We start from the raw sequence: 26,660 nt of genomic DNA on the forward strand, positions 1-26,660 counted from the left end.
GTTCCTCTATACCAGGCCACCCAAGGGATTGAAAACTTGCCTGAGTTTCTTGCCTGCGTCTGTGGCGTTGGTGATATCACACTTGTGCAGTTCACCAGTATGGCCAGCAATTTTACAGAGCGCTGCTTGGAACTGGAACTGGTAAAATGTTCTTGTGTAGTACCTAAAGAGAATGGCAGGGAGTCTTTCATTTTATACTGTAAGTAAGTCATGCAGTAACTAACACACATCATTCTGCTCTTTACAAAAGCTGTAGTTAGCAGAATAGAAACATTCCAATCAATAAGTATGCTGCATTAACAATCCACCAACATGAATCAGAATTCAAGTTTTCTCACCTATATTTGGCAGGAATGACCCACCACAAGCAAGGTAGCTCATGTCAGTATTCCAGGAGGAGTATTCCCCAGGAAGCTGGCCTCTCATTACTTTGACAAACTAATTATGGGTATTGGGAAGAGGAAAGGCCTTAGGATACTGTAGTAGGAGGAATTGAGGGTAGTGCTCACCTCAGATCCCTTCGAGGCTGCTTCTGGCATTGCCATAGGGCTATGGGCCTGGCTAGGAACTAAATTTTCATAGGTTGGCCCGTGAAACAGACAAGAGGAAGTTAAAAATGACAAACTGTCAGGAGTGTGTTCCTAAATGTTGGGAATTTCAGGTTTCAAAATTGATGGATCTTAACTGCCTCTTCCACTGATTGGAAATTCGAGTTCTTTCATACAAGGCATTTCTCCCAAAGAGATACATTCACACCATAGTGGAATATATACATCAACAGTCTGGGAAACTCTCACCCAACAACCAATATCAGGCAAAAAAGGAAAAACAAATGAACAAATCTTGAGAAATATTTGGGTAAACGTGAACTTTAATACTCACATTTGCATTGATGCAGACATCAAAGGCAAGCAATAACAAGACCAAAAACTTTCGGGACTCTTCAAATGACACTGTCGCAAAAGTTGCAAGCATCAAGAAAACCTTACGTCAATGAGCAGTGTTGTGAGAGTATTGAAAGTTGTATATATACCTTATGAAGGAATAGTCATTGGAAATATGGTACAGAGCAGCTGGATCACAGTAGGTCTCATCATGGGGGAGAGGTTCGACAACACCAATAATCTCTCGTCTGAAGAAAAGTACAAATCATAATAGTTCTTAACTGTTGAATGAACTATAAAGATTAATCACCCTTCTAGAATGATACAGCACAGATGGAGACCATTCAGCCCATCATGCCTGTGCTGGCACTTTGAAAGAGCTATCCAATTATTCCCACTCCCTTGCTCTTTCCCCAGAGTCTTGCAATTTTTTTCCCCTTTTGAAAGTTATTATTGAATCTACTACCACCAACCTTTCAGGCTGTGTGTCCAGATCATAACAACTCACTGTATTAGAAAAAAACTCCTCATCTCCTCTCCGTTTTTTGGCCAGTTATCTTAAATCTGCATTCTCTGGTTACTGACTCCCCTGCCAGTGGAAACAGGTTATTATTTACTCTGGCAAAACCCTTCATGATTGTGAACACCTCTATTTAAATGTTCTCCTAATCTTCTTTGCTGTAAGATCAAGCCCAGCCTCTCCAGTCTCTCCACATAACTGAAGACCCCTGTTGCTGGTACCATTCTAATAAATCCCCCCTGTGCCCTCACCAAGGCCTTGACATCCATGTTAAAGTGTGATGCCCAGAATTGAACACAATACTCCAGCTGGGGTCGAACTAGTGTTTTATAAGGTTTAGCATAACCTCCTTGCTTTTGGAATCTATGCCTCCATTTATAAAGCCCAGGATCACAGCTGCTTTTTTAACAGCATCTCAACTTGTCCTGCCACCTTCAAAAATTTGTGTGCATACATCTCAGGTTTCTCTATTCCTGCACCCGCCCTTTTAAATTGTACCATTAGGTTGAGGAGCATAGCAACAGGAGGAGGCCATTTAGACCCTTGGCCTGCTCCACCATTCAATGTGATCATGGCTGATTTTGACCTAACTCTATATACCTGCCTTTGTCTCATACCATTAATACCTTTGTATTAATCTATCAATCTCAGATTTAAAATTAACAACTGATCCAGAATCAGTTGCCGTGTGCAGAAAAGAATTCCAAATTTCTACCACCCTTTGCATGAAGACATATTTTCTAATTTCACTCCTGAAAGGTCTGGCTCTCACTTTTAGGCGATGTCTCCTAGTCCTCGACTGCCCAACTCATGGAATTAATTTCTCCCAATCTATCCTACCAGTTTCCCTTAATATCTTGAGAACTTCAATCAAATAACCCCTTAATCTTCTAAATTTCAGGGAACACAACCCTAGTTTGCTTAATCTCTCCTTGTAACTTAACCTTTGGAGTCCAGATATCATTCTGGCAAATCTACTCTGCACTGCCTCCAAGGCCAATGTCCTTCCTAATGTGTGGTGCCCAGATTGTTCACAGATGTGAATTAACCAGGGCTTTGTACAGCTGAAGCAAGACTCCGTGTTCTTGTATTCTATTCCTCTGGATAAAAAGGCATAGTTTATATTGCCACTCCTCATTTTTCCTACTAAAATGCATCACTTCTCACTTCTCATTAAATTTTATCTGCTAAGTTTCTGCCTATTTTATGAGCCTGTTTATGTCCTCCTGAATTCTGTTACTATCCTCCCCACTGTTTACTTCATTTTCAAGTTTTGTCTTATATGAAAACTTTGAAATTATGCCCTGCATTCCAAATCAAGGTTATTAATACATCAAAACGAGCAGAGGTTCTAAGGCCGACCCTTGGGAACATCACGGAATACTTCCCTCCAGTCTGAGAAATAACCATATACCCTTACTCTCCACTTTCTGTCCTTTAGTCAATTTCATATCTTCGCTGCCACTGCTCCTTTAATCCTATAGGCTTTAATGTTGCTAGCAAGTGTATTATGTGGTACTTTATCAAACGCATTATAAAAATCCATATGATCACAATGACACTATTTTCATCAACCTTTTCCATTACTTCATCAAAGTACTCAATCAAGCTGGTCAAACATGATTTTCCATTAATAGACTATGCTGGCTGTCATGCAACATTCCCTCTAATTATATTTTTGGAGTGTGCGAGTGATTTATTTTGTTACACGACCCCTTTAATTTGTGTTGCGTGGCCACGTATGCATGGTAACTTAAAAGAGCCAAACTGTGCATAGTCTGTGCCGGAACCTTCGGATTTCTGTGCGGCCACACAGCATACAGGGAATGTTGCTGTCAAGTATTAACCCATGTTTTTCCAAGTGACAAATAATATTTTTTGCAATCATTGGACGAAGTAGCCAGCAGCATCTGTTTTAGGACTCTCCACCCACAGAGTGCTAACAGCACATGCCCAAACAGAGAGGTCCAAGGAGCCCAGAATTTTCAGTCTCAGGCCTCATTATCATGTGGAATGTGCAGCAGTCAGAGCCTGCACAGGTTTGTACATCACTGTTCAGGTAAGCAATTGAGTAAGATCACAGGGTGCTGGAGGAGGTACATTTAGGCCTCAGAGTGAGTCATAGTCATAGAGAGATACAGCACTGAAACAGGCCCTTCGACCCACCAAGTCTGTGCCAACCAACAGCCACCCATTTATATTAATCCTACATTAACCCCATATTCCCTACCACATCCCCACAATTCTCCTACCACCTACCTACACTAGGGGCAATTTACAATCTACCTATCAACCTGCAAGTCTTTGACTGTGGGAGGAAACCAGAGCACCCAGCAGAAACCCACACAGTCATAGGGAGAACTTGCAAACTCCACACAGACAGTACCCAGAACTGAACCCAGATCTTTGGAGCTGTGGTGCTAGCCACTGCACCACTGTGCCAACCTACTGTGAGCTAGGAGATTGGGAATGAACATGGCAGTGGTCTGCAATACTATTGGCTGGGCCTCAGAGTGCAATTCAGGAAGTGATGGGGAATTGGAGATCGGGGTCAAGGCTAGGGCAAGGGGAGAGACTGGGTTGGGTTGGGGTGCCTGGAGGTGGGAGTCAGGAATGAGGCCAGACATCTTGAGACCAGGAGCAGCAATGATTAAAGTGAGTGCTAACTTCTTTTTCATTCTTTCAGTGCTGCTTAGTGTTAGTTTTCCTGGAGCTAACCAGCACCGATGCTGGCTGCCACGGGTGCAGGCCACAGTTAAAAGAGGAAGTAGAAGCAGAATTGTGTGTGCATGTTGCATAGATCATTTTGGACACAAAAGGCACCTGCAGCACCAAAAACGGGGCACTATGGAGCTGGATTTATAGCTCATGGTCTCTAAATGTTTCCCCATTCATGATGTTAGGCTGACTGCACTGTTGTTGCCGGTTTATCCCTCACCCCTCTTTTAAACACTGGTATAACAGTTGCAAACCTGCAGTCCTCTGGAATCACTCCTATATCCAAGCAGGATTGAAAGATTGTGGTCAGAGCCTTCACTATCTCCATCCTTACTTCCCTCAATAACCTAGGATGCACTTCACCCTAGGTGACTTCCACATGGATGATTGCCAATCTTTTAAGTGCCACCTCTTTATCTATTTTTATCCTATCCAATATCTCTATACCTCCTCCTTTACTGCCAAATTGGCAGTATCCTCGAATCTAGTGAAGGAAGATTAAAAGTATCCATTTAGTACCTCAGCCATCCCCTCTGCCTCCATAAGAGTAGTTTCTTTTTGGTCCCTATGGGAACAACCATTCCATTGACTACCTTTTGACTATTTAAATGTTTATAAAAGACTTTAGGGTTCCCTTTATATTAGCCAGTAATCCAATCGCATACCCTCTCTTTGTCTATCTAATTCCCTCTTTTACATTTCCTCTGTACTTTCTGTATTCTGTTTGCTTTACCACTGTAATATGAAACTTACATTTGTCACAAGTCCCCTTTATATGTTTCATTTTAATCTCTATATTTTTAGTCATCCCAATAGTTTTGAATGCCCTTCCTTCCCCCCTCATGGGTTCTCTAAAACACATTTTGGGAATTCCTCCCTCTCCTTGCCTTTTACACGGTTCCTGTCCCAGTCTATGTTAGGAGAATTGAGGTCCCATATTATGACTATTCTCCTGCTTGCATCTTTCTGTATTTTGCCTGAACATTTTCTCTACCATCTCTTTCCCAGCATTTGATGGCCTATAGTATAGAACCAGTAGCAAAACAGTTCCTCTATTGCTCCTTAATTCTAACTAAATAGAGTCTGGCCTTGAATGCTCAGTGTATCATCCCTGTCCAGGGCTCTAACAATTCTGATCAATACAGCCAGCCCACATCTTTTCTTCCTTCCCTATCTTCCTTGAATATCTTGTAGACAGGAATATTAAGTTCCCCATCCTCACCTTCTTTAGGTCAGGCCTCTGTTATTGCCACTATATCATATTCCCATGTGGTGATTTCTACCTTCAGCTTACCAAGTTTATTTACCACATTCAGTGCAGTTACACTTTAGGCTGCCTCCCATTTGTCCCTGTCTAATCCTTCCTATTTCTGAATTACATTTTATTCTAATGCTTTTTGTCTCTTCCAGTCTTCTGTGCATCTTCTTTCTCCTCTAATCTTTCATCCTGGTGCCCACCCACTGCTAAATTAGTTTAACCCCTCCCCCACAGCACTAGTTAAACCCTTTATGAGGGCATTGGTGCCAGCTATGTTGAGCTGTGAGCCGTGCATCTTGAACAGGTCCCTCCTGCCTCAGAACTGGTCCCAATGCCCCAGGAATCTGAAGTCCTCCTCCACGCACCATTTCTCCAGCCCTGCATTAACCTGCCTTGTCCTGCTATTCCATTATACGCTAGCACATGGTACTGCGAGTAATCTAGAGATTACTGCCTTTGAAGTACTGTTCTTTAATTTTCTCTTGAGCTCCTGAAAGTCTGACTGCAGAACCTCAATCTTTTTCCTTCCTATATCATTGTTTCCCACATAGACCATAACTTCTGGCTGCTACCCCTCCCCGCACCACCACCCACCACCCCCCCCCACCCCTACCCCCACCCCCTGCTGCAGAATGTCCTGCAGCCTCTCAGTGATGTCCTTTCCCCTGGCACTGGGAGGCAACATCCCATGAGGGACTCACATTGACGTTTACAGAAACATCTGCTTGTCCTCCTTACTATTGAATCCCCAATGATAACTGCATTCCTACATTTTGCTCTGTCCCCACTTTGTGCTGTCTTTTGCTTCACAGTGCCATGGATATGCTCCAGACTGCATTTCCCCAAGATGTTGTCACCAAATCTGATATTCAGTGCTGATAACTGGTTTGAGAGTGCCACAGTCCTGGAGGAGTCCTGCACTGCCTGTTTCTTCCTACCCTGCCGGACGGCCATCTGTTTCGTATCATCTGAACTCTCCGTGGATGTGGGGAACGACCTCTAGAGCAGAACAGAGGGAATGCTGCACTGTCAGAGGTGTCATCTTTCGGCTAAGACACAGGATGGCACGATGGCGCAGTGGTTAGCATTGCAGCCTCACAGCTCCAGCGACCCGGGTTCGATTCCGGGTACTGCCTGTGCAGAGTTTGCAAGTTCTCCCTGTGACCGTGTGGGTTTCCGCCGGGTGTTCCGGTTTCCTCCCACAGCCAAAGACTTGCAGGTTGATAGGTAAATTGGCTATTGTAAATTGCCCCTAGTATAGGTAGGGGAATTGAGGGAAGGTGGGGATATGGTAGGAATATGGGATTAATGTTGGATTAGTATAAATGGGTGGTTGTTGGTAGGCATAGACTCAGTGGGCTGAAAAATGAGAGAAAAAAAGGGCATCACAGTGGTTAGCACCGCAGCCTCACAGCTCCAGTAACCTGGGTTCGATTCTGGGTACTGTCTGTGTGGAGTTTGCAAGTTCTCCCTGTGACTGCGTGGGTTTCCGCCGGGTGCTCCGGTTTCCTCCCACAGCCAAAGACTTGCAGGATGATAGGTGAATTGGCCATTGTAAATTGCCCCTAGTGTAAGTGGTAGGGGAATTGAGGGGATGTGGTAGGAATATGGGATTAATGTAGGATTAGTATAAATGGGTGGCCGATGGTCGGCACAGACTCGGTGGGCCGAAGGGCCTGTTTCAGTGCTGTATCTCTAAATAAATAAATTAAGCCAATGCCCCACCTGTCCTCTCAGGTGGACATAAGAGATCCCATAGGGCATTATTTTGAAGATGAGCAGGGGAAGCTCTCCCCAGTGTCCTAGCCAATATTTATCCCTCAATGTTTTTCTACATTAAAGATGCTATTTAAATGCAAGTGTTGTTATCGCTTAGCAGCCAACATCAGTGAAAACATTACTTTATCACACTCTGTTGCATTTCCTACATTACAACAGTGACTACATTACAAAAGTATGTCATTCACTATAAAGTGCTCTGGGACATTCTGCAATCATATAAATGCAGGTCTTTCTATTAAAATAAAAGGTTTCACCTAAAAAGCAAAAAAAGGAGCCATTTCTACCAGAACAGTGTATTTTAAAAGTGATGTATGCAAAATAAATATTAAAGATATGAATTCAGATCTTTGCACTTTAGCACGAAAAAGGTGGTTTTCGAAGAACAGTAGAATTAAATTATAATCAAACGATGATGTAGCAAAATTTAGGAAAATGTCCCAAGGTGATTTGCAGAGAAAAGGAGTAAAATAACTAACTAAAAGGGATGGACATTGAACCAAACTCAGACTGGTAATTGAACGCAAAAAGTGGGCTTTGAGGAGGTGCCCGTAGGTTGAGAGTGAACTGGACAGTGAGATGTGCTTAGGGAAGCAATTCCAATGATTACGAAGGATGAAGGCTCTGCCAGCAAAGGTTGGTGGGAAGAAAGGAGAGAATGATCTGGAAAACTGGATGAGTGGAGGATGGACATAGGGCTACAAGGGCAGAGGAGATGATGCAAATAGAGTGAGGCTGAGCCTTGGAGATGAGGACAAGCATTTTAAATTTGATGAAATCAGTAACCATAACAACATAGTTATTAAGGTTATAATGATCAGGAAATGTGTGGCAGGTGATTTTATTGAGGATTGGTCCCTAATATTGTCCATGTCTCATTCTGCTGCTTGTGAATGGGAAATTAATTGGCCAGTGTGGTTTCATGCCAGGAAACTGCTAGCAGTTAAAACCTAGGTCTGCATTACTCTTCCTGGATTTGAAAAAAGAATGAATTGCTTCAATTTATTCAGCACATTGATGAAAAACAATAAGGTTGAGAGTCAGTACAAGAGTGATGATAATACAAAAAGGTAGCAGTAAGCCCTGCCATTGGGGGAATGAAAGAACTTGCATTTCTATAGCACCTTTTACCACCTCGGGATGTCCCAAAGCACTTTACAGTTAAGTGTATTCACTTTTTGAAATGTAGCCACTGTTGTAATGTAGGGAAGCATGGCAGCTAATTTGTGCACAGCAAGCTCCCAAGAACAGCAACAGGATAATGACCAAATAATCTGTTTCTGTAGTGATGTTGGTTGAGGAATAAATATTGGCCAGGACATGGGGGATAATTCCCCTGTTCTTCTTCAAAATAGTGTCAAAGGATCTTTTACATTCGCCTGAGAAGTCAGTTTTAAATCCCATCCAAAAGATGGCACCTTCCTCAGTACCGCACTGGGAGTGTCAGTCTAATATTGTGCTCTAGTCTCCGGTGTGGGACTTACGCCCATGTCCTTCTGACTCACAGATAACAGTGCAACTCACTGAGCTGCGACTGACAGCTGAACAGACAAATATTTCCCACCAGCTATCCTGAAGGACATTATAATGAACAAGACTCTCTAACCTCAGCATGCTCCAACCTCAGTCTTTCCAGGTTGCACTACAAAACAATTCTTAATTTAATGCTTTATGAACAGAAAGGTCGAAAAACTAAACCAAAAGCCCATCTCTGCAGCATTTTCATGTTGACCAGAACGATCGATATTTTCTTTGATTTAAGCAGAGGAATACAATCTAAAGTCAGAAACATACATTGGTTATTTTTCTCAATTAGAATCTTAATCAGAATACTTGAGTTCAGTGTTGAACTGGGTGAACACTTACTTCATTTCCCAAAATTTTTTCATCCACTGATCTTTGGGTATTTCTCCTCTGAACATTTTCCACCTCCACTGTTCCAACATGAATGTAAAAGGCAGAGTGCCAACAATAGTCAGTGCTTGCTTCAATAGGAAATTGATGTCAATTTCTAGGGTAGAAGGTATCACAATTGTTATAACTCCTTGGCAATTGTTACTTTTACAAAGAGGACTGTGGAAGTAATAGGGGACTGTCAAAGTGACGGCAGAGTGTTGGAGTGATGGCAGACTGGGAGTAATACAATTTTGTTAGAAGGAACAACATTAGAATCAATAATATTGGAAAAATATTTTCTGAAGCTTTACTGAGGTATTCAGCTCACTCATTATGATGTTGCTGAAACACAAACTAAGATGTCCTAAATAGCTCCATTACTGTAATTTTAACACCATATCTCAAAACATACGCATTAAGAATCTTAAATAACAAAACATTTTAGATATTGCTCACCATACCTGCCCTTTTCCTACATTTCTCTCCTAACTCCATACTTAGCATGCCGAGTTTACTTTTATATAATTTCCCGCATATTCACTATTCTAAGTATGATTTCGATTTTTTTAAATGTCTTTATTTTAGCCTCTTATTACTTTTGGTTTCAGAACATTAACCTGAGTCTTACATTGGAAGAGTTGCCTTTCAAAGTTTATTATTTTCAGCCACTAATCTACCAGAATTCCAAACACTGTGAAGTTCCCATCCCAGGCAGAATCAGATGGATCTGTGATATGTGAAACTATGGAGATTTGCTTTATAAGTCCCCCACAGCACCAATGGTGTAGCACAGTCAGAATGGACAGCAATGAAATCTCTTACCTTGTTTACTTGAATTATTCTTATGCCTCAAATTTCACTGAAAATTGAGATGAAGGGAACACAGCAAAACCCAGTTTGCATTGAACATTTGCAACAACTTCTCAAGTTATTAAGGGGAACCGATGGAGTAGATTGGGAGAAACTATTTCCACCGGTTGGAAAGTCTAGAACTGGGAGGTGTAATCTAAACGTTAGAGGCAGACCTTTCCAGAGTGAAATTAAGAAACATTTCTACATGTTAAGGGTGGTCAAAGTTGAAACTTTCTTTCACAAATGGCAATTGATGCTGGATTGATTGTTAATTTTAAATCTGAGATTAAAAGGTTTTTTTTGTTATCTAATGGTATAACAGGATACGGGGCAAAGGCACATATGTGGAGTTAGGTTGTAGATTAGCCATGATCTAATTGAATGGTGGAACAGGCTCGAGGGGAAAGTGGTCTCCTCCTGTTCCTAAGTTCCTATGAAACTCATGAATTGAAGTGGGGACCAAGAAGAAGCCAATTGGCATTATCTCAGTGAGATTTGCTCACTGCAGATTGGTCATTGATGTCAGCTAGGCATCTCTTCACCAGCTTTGCAAGGTCAAGTGATAGTTTCCCATCAAGGTACAGGCAAATGCAGGGACATAAATGGGCAGATAATTTACATTATCAGGACTCTCCTCACAGTAATGTTCACTTTAACCATAAAAATAGCATGACTGGATATAATTTCAAATACCTAAAAGAAGCCAGGTTAGGTACCCACCATTATTTTCAACAAAAGAATCTGGAAGAAGACCCAATGACTTCAGATGTTTGGGAGTAGCTGCTGAGAGTGACATGATCTCCCCTACACCTTCATGGAAGCCTTCATTGGCCCCATCTCGCAATAAGTAGGTTAGGTTTGCATATTCCATGTCATACTGTATATGGCCCATTTCATGGTGGACAGTTAAGAAGTCTTCCATGGCAACTTTAGTGCACATTTTAATCCTGCAGTTAAAAAAAAAGATATTTATTATAGCATTTTAGTTTGAATTTTTCTCCCCATTCCTGTTTATTGTTGTAGAATCTCCTCCATGATGCTATTTTTGGTGTCTACCATGGCCTTAATCATTGCCCCTTCCTCACTGGGTGGTAAATGGTTCATTTTTGGTATGACGAACTGATAATCGGTTATCCCACACCAAAAATGGAACACCTCACTTTCACATCTGTGTTAAAATAGAACTCACCCCAGTGAACTCAGTAAATTTAGAGACAGGATTGAAACACATAGGGCCCAAAATTCTTTGATCTAGAGGGGCACTTATAATGTGTAGGTCAGGTAGGACTGCCGGGTGGGAGAGGACCTGTCTCTGTTGGGTCTCTGCTTGTCTGACAGAGGTAGGGACAGGTCCCTCTAGCATCCATGCCACTCCCCATTGTGCTGGCATCAGTGGAAGGGTGAGCATTGGCAGAGTGACATCATCTACCAACTCTGCCTCACTTGCTGACCGCAAAATGTCCACTCATATGTTGCAGGTATACATAACATTACGGTAGACACATGGTGGCAAATGTTGGTTTCCTAACTGTAATTATCTTGTCAGCTGAATGACTGAGCTACTAAGTTACCAACGGTGGCATAATTAAAATCAGGGATGCGCAAGAGTCCAGAATGGGAGGAGTGTAGTGATCTCGGCGGGGCGGGTGTAGAGCTAGAGGAGGTTTCACAGAAGGACAATGTCATTGAAAGTCTTTGAAAACCAAGATGAGAGTTTGAAAATCAAGGGGTTTGTTGGGCCGGGAGCCAATGTAGGTCAGTGAGCACAGGGGTGGTAGGTGAACGGTACTTGGTGTGAGTTAGGACACGGGCAGCAGAGTTTTGGATATTCTCAGGTTTACAGAGGGTGGAAGATGGTTGGCATCGAGGATAGCATTGGAATAGTTGAGTCTCGAGGCAACAAAGGTGTATGGATGAGGGTTTCAGCAGCAGATGAGGTGAGGCAGGGCAGAGACTAGCAATGTTACAGACGTGAAAATAAGCAACCTTGGTGATGGAGCAGATATGGCATCAAAAGCTCATCTCAAGGTCAAATATAACACCAAGGCTGTGGACTGTTTGGTTCGGCCTCGGGCAGTGGCCAGAGGGACGGATGGTGTCGGTGGCTAGGGAATGGGGTTAGCACCATGGATCAAAGATTCATCAGGCTGATCCCTGGGATGGTGGGATTTTCCTATGAGGGGAGATTGAGGAGACTGGGCCTGTATTCTCTAGAGTTTAGAAGAATGAGAGGTGATCTCATTGAGACATATAAAATTCTTCCAGGGCTCAACAGGTTGGATACAGGAAGGATGTTTCCCCTGGCTGGGGGGTGTCCAGAACCAGGGGACACAGTCTCAGAATAAGAGATAGGCCATTTAGGACTGAGATGCGGAGGAATTTCTTCACACAGAAGGTGGCGAATCTTTGGAATTTTCTACCCCAGAGGACTTTGGAAGCTCAGTCATTGAGTATCTTCAAGACAGGGATCGATAGATTTCTAGATATTAAAGATATTATGGGATATGGGGATAGTGTGGGAAAATGGCATTGAGGTAGAAGATCAGCCATGATCTAATTGAATGGCAGAGCAGGCTCGAGGGGCCGAATGGCCTACTCCTGCTCCTATTTCCCACATTCCTAAGACAATGGGATTGGTTTTGCCAATATTTACCACACTCTGCACCAGAGTGGAAGCTTGTAATATGTACCTGACAACATGAAATAAAAAATCTGTTTATTTAGATGGGTTTTGGCCTAACGTAAACCTATGGAATTTAATAGAAACGTGTTAAGCATTTGCATGTTAATATTCACAAAGTAAGCTCAAGAACTCAGTATTTTTCCAGTTTATTGCAGTTTCAGTTCAACACAATCTGTACCTGAAGTCCACTCGATTACCCATATCCCAAGCAGTTGGATGACAGACAACTTTACGGCCATCTGTGGGTTTTTCGATCATGGAATTCTTCCAGAAATTAGCATTCATAGGCTGAAGGCCCAAAGATTGAAAGAATGCATCTGCCTTCTCAAACATTTTTTTTGGCTGCCACCCCTACAATGAAAAGGGAAGTATTCATAAAACTGTAACAAGGCATTAAAAAACCTGTCTCGTCTCCATAGTCAGTCATTGGCTACACAAGGCTGTTTATTGTAGAAATGTGAACATGATTTTTTTAATTTTAGATTTAGAGATACAGCACTGAAACAGGCCCTTCAGCCCACCGAGTCTGTGCTGACCATTAACCACCCATTTATACTTATCCTACACTCATCCCATATTCCTACCACATCCTCACCTGTCCCTATATTCCCCTACCTATACTAGGGGCAATTTATAATGGCCAATTTACCTATCAACCTGCAAATCTTTTGGCTGTGGGAGGAAACTGGAGCACCCGGCGAAAACCCAAGCAGACACAGGGAGACACAGGGAGAACTTGCAAACTCCACACAGGCAGTACCCAGAATTGAACCCAGGTCGCTGGAGCTGTGAGGCTGCGGTGCTAACCACTGCGCCACTGTGCCACCCCATATCAGAGAACAAGGATCTGGAATCATTTAACAGGTTTGGTAAAACTGCTTAGTTGAATATGTCAATGATGAAAGGAATATGCAGTGTTAGGAAACAAACAGCTTTAACAAAATTGAACTAAATACAGGAGGATTAACGTTATAATTTCAACACTGTGGTTGAACAGCCACACTGCCTGCAGTTCTGATACAATTTGGTGGTACATGACAGACTGAGTAAAAAGACAACGATATATGTGGCAGCCACATCCGCAGTACCCCAGGGATGACCCGACCCGACAGTCTGCACCATTGGAAAGGTAAAACTGTCACTAAACACTGGGATCCTTGAATCCAGATAGCCCTGCCAGTTACTGTCCTAATAGGCAGCACGGTCTTATTGGACAAGCAGTGGGAAGCCCACCACTGCTCTATGTTTGTGGGCTGCACAGTTTTAGCTGGTTAAACTCCAACAGCAGCTTGGTGAGTCCCTAAACCTTGGCTGCTGTTAGTTTGCAACTGCATCCTCTGAACTTCGGCGAATGGCGGTGTCCCCTATGGGAAGAGAGCATGCACTTAGTATCAACAAAACTCCATCTGGAATTTTGGTTTAGAGGCTATCAGACATGGTGATAGGTATCCATGCACAGCAGGTTAACCAAACTAGATACCAGCATATGAGTTGCACACTGCATTCTGTTCATGTATTCCCCGTTGTCTCTTCTGCAGGGCACAAGGGCTGAATGACCTTTTCCTGCTCCATGCTTTTACAGCATTCTCTTTTATTTACAAAACTCCAAGGCTTTATTAGAATGTAAGCTTTTTAAAAAATTAAAATTGGTATTTTTATTCTTTCAACTGACCCTATTCAGGTAACTGTATTTGATATAGTTTAACTAAATCCAATAACATCCCTAGTTTAGGAAGGGTTTCGCAGTCAACATACCTGTTTGACCATTTCAGATGTCACATCGATGTCTGCCTGTGATGGGTACGGAATTGACCAAGGATATAGGTTTCCCCAAAATCTTCCCCACATGTCACCTGAAGATGAAATAGAATTTAGATTGGAAAGTCCCGAGGACGTCAGTGCATTATGCCAAGTCAGTTGCACATTACATACAATATTTACAAGACCCAGGAACAGATACAGGAAAGGCTAGAGACTGTAAGGGGCCTGGGAAGGTTAAGATTATGTAAGAATATCATACATTAAGATTGCACACCACAAAAAGATTACCTTTCAACTAGTCCCACATTTAGGCCGGGATTTTATGTAGGCCCCCTGAGGCAGGGTCAGAGGTAGTAAGGGCATGGAGTATCATGACAGTTGTTGGGGGCAGAGGGCTCGTTGCCTCCTTGTCGCTAAGCGATGTTCCCGGGGGGAGGGATAGGCTGACGATGGCCTTCCCACCCAGAGGCCAATTGAGGCCTTTAAGTGGTCTAGTAACTGCCAATTAAGTGCCCCTTCCCGTCGCTGCTGGAATCTTAGCAGTGGCAGGGGGGTGGTCTCCACCATGTGGGGAGGGCACATTGTAACACGAAATGCAGTCCCTGTGAGTTTGGGGGGGGTACGCCCTCCATGGGCAATCCTTGGCCCATGGAGGAACCCCGTTGGGAACCACTTTATCCCTGGGAACACCCTCCCGCTGGACTGCACGAACACCCACCCTGCGCCAGGGCCATCCAGACTGGCTTCAGTGACCCTGCCTGACTCATCATGGGTCCAGGGTTCCAGTGCTGGGCCTGGATCTGAGGCCTTTGCAGTATCATCAATGACCACCACTCCTAGTGGTGCTGTCGATACAGCTGAGCTGCTGGCCCTCTGGTAGGCTGGCAGCTCTTGGAGGTGGTATCCCCATCTTTAAAGGGACGGAGATCCCAGCTCCTGAAAGTTACATTTTTAAAAAAATGGAGGATTGCCTTTTCGGCCTGGCCCACTTCCAACACAAAATCCAGCCCTAACTGTCTATACTTGCCAGGCCTTCACATCCCTTCACTGCAAGGCATGCATTCAAGAAAAAGTAGAGACTTGCATTTATATAGCAAAATACTGAAAATGCTGGAAATCTGAAATAAAAACAAAAAGTGCTGAAAATACTCAGCAGGTCTGGCAGCATCTGTGGAGAGAGAAGCAAAGTTAACGTTTCAGGTCAGTGACCTTTCAACAGAACTGATGTTCATAGACCTGAAACGTTAACTTTGCTTCTCTCTCCAGAGATGCTGCCAGACCTGCTGAGTATTTCCAGCACTTTCTGTTTTTATTGCATTTATATAGCACGTTTCATGACATCAAGACGTTGCAAAGTGCTTTACAGACAATTGAGTCATTTTTTTCAAAATGTAGTTGTTGTTAAAATTTGGAAATCACATTTTGACATAAGATTCCACATACTGACCAGATAATATGTGTTTTAATAACATTGGCTGAGGGCTAGGCATTGGCCAGAACACAAGGGAGAGGCTAGGGTTGTTTTCCTTAGAGCAGAGAAGGTTGAGGGGAGACCTGATTGGGGTGTACAAAATTATGAGGGGCATTGATAAAGTAGATAGGAAGAAACATTTTCCCTTAGCGGAGGGGTCAATAACCAGGGGGCATAGATTTAAAGTAAGGTGGTTTAGAGGGGATTTGAGGAAAAATGTTTTTACCCAGAGGGTGTTTGGAATCTGGAACACACTGCTTGAAGGGGTGGTAGAGGCAGGAACACTTACAGCATTTAGGAAGTATTTAGATGAGCACTTGAAATACCATAGCAAACAGGGATATGGGCCAAGTGCTGGAAAATGGGATTAAACTAGATAGATGTTTGATGGCCGGCACACCGAAGGGCCTGTTTCTGTGCTGTATAACTCTATGACTCCTCTGCTTTTCCTTGATTAGTACCATGGAAACTTTTACATCCATCTAACAGGGCTGACTACTTTACAGTTTAACACCTTGAATAGTGCAGCACTCCCTCAGTCCTGCACTGAACTATTTGCATGGATTTGCATTTAAATCTCTGGACAGGGTCGGGGGCGGGGTGGGGGGGAATGAACCCACAATCTTAAGACTCAAAAGCCAGTGCACCATCACAGAGCCACAGCTGACGCTACACAGCTAACTGTCTTGTTATCGCATCTGCCAAGAGTATCACACATTATTCCAAGATCCAAGTCATTTATATATAGCAAAAAAAGCAGTGATTGCTGATTGGTTTGAGGCAGTGCCCCATCCAGGCAGCACTGAATGCAAGTTTGTTCTAAATCTAATTGTTCCTTAGAATTCAATACAAAGAATTCTAAACCAAATTCTGGCAAAGTATCCTGTGTGAGTCTTCAGCAGGTTGTAAATGGGGAAAGTATATCAGAATATCAGCTAATCCGCCTGCTGCTACTATAGGCTAGTTTACTCTTAATTCAACAAGATTAAAGGAACCCGACAACTCCTAGGTGTGGAGAGGGATAGCAAATGATCTTACCTAATAAATGAGCAGGGAGACATCCTGTTGAACTGATATGTTCTGGTCCAAAGGTATCCCGGAGTTTCGCTCTTACATACGCATGCAGTTCCTTGTACAGAGGCATTATCTAATGATGTCATGGGAACAAATTGTCGGTAATATTACATTTATCGAGTACCAGGTTGGTTATCCAGTAAAATATATAAACTGATTCAGCATTGCATCAATATTTTTGACTTAGGCACTGATTAGTTGAGACAACGATATAATACACTAGCAGATCTCCTGTGATATTATCTGATATAATATGGGTGACCGTATAGAACTGGGATGTTCACAGGAAATGCACACTATGGGTTGGATTTATTGGGACAGGCTATGAGGTGGGGGACCCATAGAATTGCGACAGGAGGTGGTGGTGGGGGGGAGGGGGTGCAGAGGGCCCATTAGCTTTCCCTTGGAATGCGATTAAGTCAGGGGGAGGAAAGGCTGAAGGCTGCCTTCCTGCCCAGAGGCCAATTGAGACCCATAAGAGGCCTATTATTAGCCAATGAAGGCCCTCTTCACACCGCCGCTGGAATTAAGCCAGAGGTGGTGGTGCGAGGGGTGGGGGGAGGGGGGTGGCCTCCCCCAAGCAGGGAGGTTGCCCAGTGAAATGAGGCAACTTCCCTGTGGGCTTGAGGGGGCCCCTCTTCCCTGGGTAATCTGTGGCCCATGGAGAGCCCCTGGCCCACCGCTATGACCTGCCGGACTGGCCCCGGCGACCCTACCTCACTTACGCTTAAATCTGGGTCTCCAGTGCTGGGCCTTCTCCCGGGCCTGGTACAGCACCAGCAGTGGCCACTGCACTCAGTGGCGCTGCCGATACTACTGAGCTGCCACCCTCTGATTGGCCAGCAGCTCTTGGAGACGGGATCCCCATTTAAGGGTCTGAGCGTTGGTAGAATCGAGCTGGAGGGGGGCTGTGAAAGACTGAGGCAGGGTTCCCACTGCCTTCTCAGCCCGCGCCGGGACTAAATTAGTCCTATACGTGAGGCTTGATTATATTGCAGATATCAGGAATGCTAGCTCCTTGCAGCATTCTATGAAATAAGTGTAGCCCAGTGTTGCCCAATGGAAATCACTGACTAGCCCCAGGTGTAGCTACGACGCTATTGCTTTAGTCACATGCATTAATCTAGTAGAAAATGTCTTGCATGCAATGCGGGTAAATGTATCTTTACTAAACACACATCTGTCAAAGTTTAGCAGCAAACTTTGCAAGTCTTTCTCTTTCACCTACATTTGGAATTCTGGCATGAGTTTATCAGACACCATGAGGAGAATTTTAGCATGTCAGAGTGGGCGGATATCTGTCTGGGAGGCAGGTTAAAGGAGCAGAAAAATGCCAGCATGGTGGGAAGCTGGCAGGATTCTGCTAACCAATGCATTTAACTGGAGTGTGTGCGTTAGCACATAGGACCCCCATGGGACAGAGGGTCTGCTATTTACATATACTAAAAGGTAATTGAGTGCAGAAACAGCTCCCTCGTGTAAATAGGGCAATTGTGCTACCAGCACTCTTCACCTCAGAGCCTCTCACTCCTAGACAGATGTGGAACTGCAGATGTGGTACTTTATTTTGCAATTGATAGGCAATTATTCATGGATTATTTTGGCATATCTCCCGAAAATGATAATTTACTGAAAACAAATGAAAATAGACCTTACAGTTGTAATTTGCATTTCTGTAGAACCTTTGATTAGAAAATGGCCAAAGGCTCTCTACAAATAGGCATAAAATGGGCGAGGAGCCAGTCAAGAAGAGATTGGCAGGAACAACCAAAAGCTCAGTCAAAGAGATGGGCTTCGAGGAGATTTTTAAAGTGCAGAACCAACTTGTCTAAAAGCTCCACTGGCCATATGGGAAGAAGGGCCAGAGGAATTGAGCATTTGGCAGGAGGTATAGGAGTGGAGGAGACTGCAGTGAAAGGATGAGGCAAGGACCAGGATAATGAGGTCGAGGTTGGAAAGCCCCTGTTTTTGGGCACAGGGTTAGTGATTCGTGACCTGTTGGTTCAGATCATGATGGGTAACATGCAAATTTTGTGTACCCACTTCATCTGAATGATTGTGGTTTGAATTGGTCTCGCAATGCTGTCTGCTCCGGAATGCTGCTCGTGGCCTCTGCGGACAGCCGACCACATGGAACAACCAGCCTGCTCATCCTAAAGGCAGACTGTATCTTAAAGGGAAGCTGTCCTTAACAATATTGCTGCATTGTAAATTAGTGTAAAGTGAGCACCATGGCAGAGAGGGGAAAGTGGTGCTGGAGGTATTAGTGGTGCAGGTGAGCAGGAGGAGTGACGTCATGTATCTGCGGGAGGCCAGGGGACCCTCAAGGACCTTGTAAGAAGGGAGTGGCAGCAGGTGGCCAGGGAGGTCAACTCCTGGAGTCTGGACATGAGGATCTAGCAGCAGTGCCACAAGAAGTCTAATGAACTCACATGGATGGTCAAGGTCAGTGAATGCATCTTCATGTGACATCTCCTACCCACCACAATACCAGTCTCTCACCCTGCTCAATGTACCACACCACCATCTCTCACCCAGCAACAGCCCCTGGCGCTCAGAACTCAGGCCTATTATCCAGATACTCTACCTCACCCTCACACAGCTACCAATGCAGCCAGCCTCACACCCATCCGTCACTGCCTCCACATACCTCCAGCTGTACAGCAATGGCAGGCACATCACCTAAACACAAAGAACAAAGAACAGTACAGCACAGGAACAGGCCATTCGGCCCTCCAAGCCTGCGCCAATCTTGATGCCTGCCGAAACTAACAGCTTCTGCACTTCCGGGGCCCATATCCCTCTATTCCCATCCTATTCATGTATTTGTCAAGATGTCTCTTAAACGTCGCTATCATATCTGCTTCCACCACCTCCCCTGGCAGCAAGTTCCAGGCACTCACCACCCTCTGTGTAAAAAACTTGCCTCGCACATCCCCTCTAAACTTTGCCCCTCGCACCTTAAACCTATGTCCCCTAGTAACTGACTCTTCCACCCTGGGCAAAAGCTTCTCACTATCCACTCTGTCCATGCCACTCATAACTTTGTAAACCTCTATCATGTCGCCCCTCCACCTCCGTCGTTCCAGTGAAAACAATCCGAGTTTATCCAACCTCTCCTCATAGCTAATGCCCTCCAGACCAGGCAACATCCTGGTAAACCTCCTCTGTACCCTCTCCAAAGCCTCCACGTCCTTCTGGGAGTGTGGACAGAATTGCACGCAATATTGTAAGTGTGGCCTAACTAAGGTTCTGTACAGCTGCAACATGATTTGCCAATTTTTATACTCTATGCTCCGACCGATGAAGGCAAGCATGCCGTATGCCTTCTTGACTACCTTATCCACCTGCATTGCCACTTTCAGTGACCTGTGGACCTGTACGCCCAGAGCTCTCTGCCTGTCAATACTCCTAAGGGTTCTGCCATTTACTGTATACCTCCCACCTGCATTAGACCTTCCAAAATGCATTACCTCACATTTGTCCGGATTAAACTCCCTCTGCCATTTCTCCGCCCAAGTCTCCAACCGATCTATATCCTGCTGTATCCTCTGACAATCCTCATCATTATCCGCAACTCCACCAACCTTTGTGTCGTCCGCAAACTTACTAATCAGACCAGCTACATTTTTTTTTTAGATTAGATTAGAGATACAGCACGGAAACAGGCCCTTTGGCCCACCGAGTCTGTGCCGACCATCAACCACCCATTTATACTAATCCTACACTAATCCCATATTCCTACCAAACATCCCCACCTGTCCCTATATTTCCCTACCACCTACCTATACTAGTGACAATTTATAATGGCCAATTTACCGACCAACCTGCAAGTCTTTTGGCTTGTGGGAGGAAACCGGAGCACCCGGAGAAAACCCACGCAGACACAGGGAGAACTTGCAAACTCCACACAGGCAGTACCCAGAATCGAACCCGGGTCCCTGGAGCTGTGAGGCTGCAGTGCTAACCACTGCGCCACTGTGCCGCCCAAATCATTTATATATACTACAAACAGCAAAGGTCCCAGCACTGATCCCTACGGAACACCACTAGTCATATCCCTCATTCAGAAAAACACCCATCCACTGTTACCCTCTGTCTTCTGTGACTGAGCCAGTTCTGTATCCATCTTGCCAGCTCACCTCTTATCCCGTGTGACTTCACCTTTTGCACCAGTCTGCCATGCGGGACCTTGTCAAAGGCTTTACTAAAGTCCAGATAGATAACATCCACCACCCTTCCCTCATCAATCATCTTCGTCACTTCCTCAAAAAACTCAATCAAATTAGTAAGACATGACCTCCCCTTCACAAAACCATGCTGTCTCTCGCTAATAAGTTTGTTTGTTTCCAAATGGGAGTAAATCCTGTCCCGAAGAATCCTCTCTAATAGTTTCCCTACCACTGACGTAAGGCTCACCGGCCTATAGTTTCCTGGATTATCCTTGCCACCCTTCTTAAACAAAGGCACAACATTGGCTATTCTCCAGTCCTCTGGGACCTCACCTGTAGCCATTGAGGATGCAAAGATTTCTGTCAAGGCCCCAGCAATTTCTTCCCTTGCCTCCCTCAGTATTCTAGGGTAGATCCCATCAGGCCCTGGGGACTTATCTACCTTAATGCTTTGCAAGACACCCAACACCTCCTCCTTTTTGATAATGAGATGACTGAGACTATCTGCACTCCCTTCCTAGGCTCATCATCCACCAAGTCCTTCTCCTTGGTGAATACTGATGCAAAGTCCTCATTTAGCACCTCGCCCATTTCCTCTGGCTCCACACATAGATTCCCATCTCTGTCCTTGAGTGGGCCAACCCTTTCCCTGGTTACCCTCTTGCTCTTTATATATGTATAAAAAGCCTTGGGATTTTCCTTAATCCTGTTTACCAATGACTTTTCATGACCCCTTTTAGCCCTCCTAACTCCTTGCTTAAGTTCGTTCCTACTGTCTTTATATTCCTCAAGTGCTTCATCTGTTCCTAGCCTTCCAGCCCTTACAAATGCTTCCTTTTTCTTTTTGACAAGGCTCACAATATCCCGTGTTATCCAAGCTTCCCGAAACTTGCCAAACTTGTCTTTCTTCCTCACAGGAACATGCTGGTCCTGGATTCTAATCAGCTGACGTTTGAAAGACTCCCACATGTCAGATGTTGATTTACCCTCAAACAGCCGCCCCCAATCTAAATTCTTCAGTTCCTGCCTAATATTGTTATAATTAGCCTTCCCCCAATTTAGCATCTTCACCCGAGGACTACTCTTATTCTTATCCACAAGTACCTTAAAACTTATGGAATTATGGTCACTGCTCCCGAAATGCTCCCCCACTGAAACTTCGACCACCTGGCCGGGCTCATTCCCCAATACCAGGTCCAGAATGGCCCCATCCCTAGTTGGACTATCTACATACTGTTTCAAGAAGCCCTCCTGGATGCTCCTCACAAATTCTGCCTCATCCAAGCCCCGAGCACTAAGTGAGTCCCAGTCAATATTGGGGAAGTTAAAATCACCCACCACTACAACCCTGTTACCTTACATCTTTCCAAAATCTGTCTACATATCTGCTCCTCTACCTCCCGCTGGCTGTTGGGAGGCCTGTAGTAAACCCCAACATCGTGACTGCACCCTTCCTATTCCTGAGCTCCACCCATATTGCCCCCTCTGAGGTGTCCTCCCGCAGTACAGCTGTGATATTCTCCTTAACCAGTAATGCAACTCCCCCACCCCTTTTACATCCCCCTCTATCCCGCCTGAAGCTTGTAAAGCCTGGAACATTTAGCTGCCAATCCTGCCCTTCCCTCAACCAAGTCTCAGTAATAGCAACAACATCATATTTCCAAGTACTAATCCAAGCTCTAAGTTCATCTGCCTTACCTGTTATACTTCTCGCATTGAAACAAATGCACTTCAGACCACCAGTCCCGCTGTGCTCCGCAACATCTCCCTGCCTGCTCTTCCTCTTAGTCCTACTGGCCTTATTTACTATGTCCTCCTCATTTACTTCACTAGCTGTCCTACTGCTCTGGTTCCCACCCCCTGCCACACTAGTTTAAACCCTCCCAAGTGACGCTAGAAAACCTTGCAGCCAGGATATTAGTGCCCTTCCAGTTTAGATGCAACCCGTCCTTCTAGTACAGGTCCCATCTGTCCCTGAAGAGATCCCAATGTTCCAGATATCTGAAACCCTCCCTTCTACACCAGCTGCTTAGCCACGTGTTTAGCTGCACTATCTTCCTATTTCTCGCCTCACTGGCACGTGGCACAGGGAGTAATCCCGAGATTACAACCCTAGAGGTCCTAACTTTTAACTTTCTACCTAAATCCCTAAACTCCCCCTGCAGGACCTCATCACTCTTCCTGCCTATGTCATTGGTACCGATGTGTACCACAACCTCTGGCTGTTCACCCTCCCCCTTCAGAATGCCCTCTGTCCGTTCAGTGCTACACAATCACTTACATTCTGCCCTCTCTCTCTCTTGCAGGATGAAGTAACACACAATAGAAGGGAGCAGAGCAGAGCTACTGGACAAGTACACCTGCATCCCCCGAACCCTGTGGAGGAGATGGTTCTCGGCATCATGAGGCCGGCTGTGACAGAGCCCGTGGCATCCAACACCACTGAGAACGTTGAGGATGATGACAGCTTCCTGCCTTATTCCTCGTCTCTCTCAGCTGGATAATCGTTTCCAAATTTGGGATCCTGGCATCAGATCAGCCAGTTGTGCTGTGCAATGTCGGGACAGCACTGAATCAGAACTTTCTGGAATGTGCAGGGGACACACGTGACTGTGCCCTTATCCTTGTGGAACATGGCATGGGCCACGCAGGAACTGGCCAGTGGTGTGGGGGCACACGGAGAGGGCCGGGCACGACACAAGGCAATTTCATGTCCATAGTGTGTACAATGTCAATGGTGCAATTACTCAGATACTAACTGGTTCCAACTGCTGCAGCACTGTCGGTTTCGTGTAATTGGATCCATTTGATAAATGGAAGAATTTTCTTTTCGGTTTGTAATTGTATCAGCATTTTACTTCTAACAAGTAAACTGCCTGGATATAACAAATGCTGTGTTGGTTTCAAATTCCTCACTCATGTCCCAGTTTTTCGCATTCAATTAAGTAAAAATGCATATCAGTACCGTGCATGCCATGTTCTGAAGAAGGGTCACTGACCTGAAACGTTAACTCTGCTTCTCTCTCCACAGATGCTACCTGACCTGCTGAGTATTTCCAGCATTTCTTGTTTTTATTTCAGTGCATGTCCTGTGATAGTCATGGCTGCCTCCCATCACAGAACTCATGGACTAACTGTATAAGTGTTAACTGCCTCTATTTTTAATAAGTAAAATATATAGGAGTGGGGTAATCTTGCTTAAAGATAACTTTGTAACAATTGGTAGAATTAACAGTAACAGTTTGATTTTTTAATCTTTGTCACATATGTAAGGATCTTTTGAACCAATCCACCCAGAAACATTCTATGCAAAAGTTTCTCAACGAAGATGCCCCACGGGACACTCACACTGCCTGGTGTCCAAGGAGTCGGAACCTCCAACCGCTACTATGACCTGACCCTGACGCTGTCCCAAATCTCTGGGATTTGTCAATTTAATTATGAGGGACGGGTGCCCATTCCTGGAGCAGTGTGTCAGGATCACCTACCCTGCTGGCTCATTGTACTTGCAGAGTGGCACCCTGCTATGTCCGGTGGGTAAGAGCAAGGGGCCACTCAGGCTGCTGTTTAAAAGATGGCGAGGCAGCTTCAGTTTTAGTTGGCACTGTATCTGATACCCATAGCAGTGCCAATCATTCCTTCTGGGACTAATTCACATTTGTCTTTCACAATTATAAGCCCAGAATGGGATCTAGTCCTGACTGTTGGGGATATAGAGCTGGATTTTCATTCCCTGCTGGGGCTGGAATCAGAGGTGGGCAAGCGGGCAACGAAAATAGCCCCGCCAGCCTGCGTGCCTGTTCCCCAGCTCCACTCTGCCCCCAGGCCATTCTTACAGAGGCGGGATAGGGGGATGAGGAATGGTGGGGGCAGCGGGGCTACCCACCCACATGTGGTGGGTACTTGGCACAGCTCATTAAGAGCCTATTGAAGCCAATTAAAGGAGGCCGACAGGGATTTTCCATTCGAACTGTATGTCCTTGCAGGCAGTGGGGGCCAGTTTAGGTGCCCGGAGGTGCCCTCTGTTGGCAGGTCAGGGAGCCAGCAATCCAGGCAGGCCAAGAGACCTCCCTCCCGACCTGGGCGTAAGAGCAGCCACAGGTCACCCTGTAGAGGGGCTCCCCCATTGGGGTGGCCTGGCTGCAAGATTCATTGCTTTGTTTTAAGTTTAGGAAGGTTGGAGAGAAGGCACCTCCATTTTGAAGTGCCGTCTCTCTTACTTACCCTCCAACTTCGACAGCCTGCCCGTCAACCTTAATTGGACATCGAACCCGTCTCCAGGCCAATTAAGGGCCACCCCTGGGAAAATTCGGGCCAATAACTGTTTCCCACCCCGGAGGGAAAATCCTGCCCGTCGATACTACTGAGTCTGTCTGGTAGGATTCTCAGAGTAGCCCAGGTCCAACCCAAACTTCAGCTGAGATATGGGGGATGGGAGAGCAGGTGTGTGCCTCCCCCACCCCCAGATTGGGATTTCCTGCATTCTGTAAAAGCAGCAGAAGGCTAGTGGTGGATGTGGTGATGTCCCTCTGGCAGATTTCAGCCAGAATTCTACTCCATGGTGGTGGAGCGGATGGGATGGTACCATTTCTTCCAATGTATTCAATTCATTATTTCAGTATGTGATAAAATACCTGTTTGTTTAAATATTCCTACAGCTTGGAAGAAACAGGCAGCCAACAGGACAACCACAAGTTTTCAGAATCGCACACATCAGGTGAAAAGTGCAGACAGAAAATGTGATGAATACAAGAAATAAGTTTAACCTCGTTGAGCAGACTTTCCACATCTGTCAGGAGGTCAGCCCGACGGTAGCCATACTCTCCAACATCATCAGTTTCATAGTTTCCCCTCCAATAATCACCGTAGTCTTCATAACCTTCAGAGCAAACAAGCCAATTTATAATAACAGATTGCTCATGCAAATGCCCACACTCTGAAATATTGTTTAGTTATCTGAGTTACCATTCAGTCTTGCTGCCTTGTTCTTCAAATCTGTATATCCTTCATAGAGGGGTCGGAGCTTTTTTCCCACGTTAACTCGCCAACCTTCCCAGGCCCACAGCCTCTCATTGTAATCCTTGCTTTCAGCCATCAGAACAGTCAACCCTGAATAAAAAGAACACAATTAGGAACAGTCTGCAAAGGTCATCGTCAAAGGAAAGACTAGCCCTCAACTTTCCTTCACAGTAAAAACCATGGCCAAATCTATGATTGTTGGTCTGGTCTGAGGATGGTCAATCTATTTGTGACAGACTTGCCTCTATTAGAGATCTCTGGAGCTCTGCTCTTCAATACTGCTGAATCATATCACATTGATTCCGGGACCTCCAGAGATTTCGGCAGCATGTAATGAATGAGTGACTATGAGATGCCACTGCAGCTCCAGCCAACATAACTTCCTCTGAATCAGAAGGTTCTGAGGTGAAGCCATCTCACCCATAACCCACTGGGATTAAGCACGTAATGAGACTGTGCTGCACTGTCTGAGGGTCTGCACAGAGGGAGTGCTGTACTGTCTGAAGGTCAATACTGAGGGAGTGCTGCACTGTCGGAGTGTCAGTACTGAGGGAGTGCTGCACTGTCAGAGGG

The 26,660-nt window shown here is 44.9% G+C and overlaps 1 protein-coding gene across 1 annotated transcript in view; it reads right to left on the bottom strand.

The window, feature by feature from the left end:
- Window positions 1-26,660, bottom strand: part of ace2 (angiotensin I converting enzyme 2) — a 72,555-nt gene that overhangs the window by 32,502 nt on the left and 13,393 nt on the right. Inside the window, exons 4-12 of the mRNA XM_068026176.1 lie at window positions 26,034-26,177; window positions 25,835-25,947; window positions 16,861-16,969; window positions 14,346-14,443; window positions 12,769-12,941; window positions 10,628-10,854; window positions 9,026-9,170; window positions 1,034-1,132; window positions 41-163 (exon numbers count right to left, since the gene is read on the bottom strand). Of these exons, the coding sequence (XP_067882277.1) occupies window positions 41-163; window positions 1,034-1,132; window positions 9,026-9,170; window positions 10,628-10,854; window positions 12,769-12,941; window positions 14,346-14,443; window positions 16,861-16,969; window positions 25,835-25,947; window positions 26,034-26,177 (1,231 nt within the window). The remainder of the gene's footprint in view (window positions 1-40; window positions 164-1,033; window positions 1,133-9,025; window positions 9,171-10,627; window positions 10,855-12,768; window positions 12,942-14,345; window positions 14,444-16,860; window positions 16,970-25,834; window positions 25,948-26,033; window positions 26,178-26,660) is intronic.

Source organism: Heterodontus francisci, unplaced genomic scaffold (genome assembly GCF_036365525.1).
Source record: "Heterodontus francisci isolate sHetFra1 unplaced genomic scaffold, sHetFra1.hap1 HAP1_SCAFFOLD_742, whole genome shotgun sequence".
Classification (NCBI taxonomy): domain Eukaryota; kingdom Metazoa; phylum Chordata; class Chondrichthyes; order Heterodontiformes; family Heterodontidae; genus Heterodontus; species Heterodontus francisci.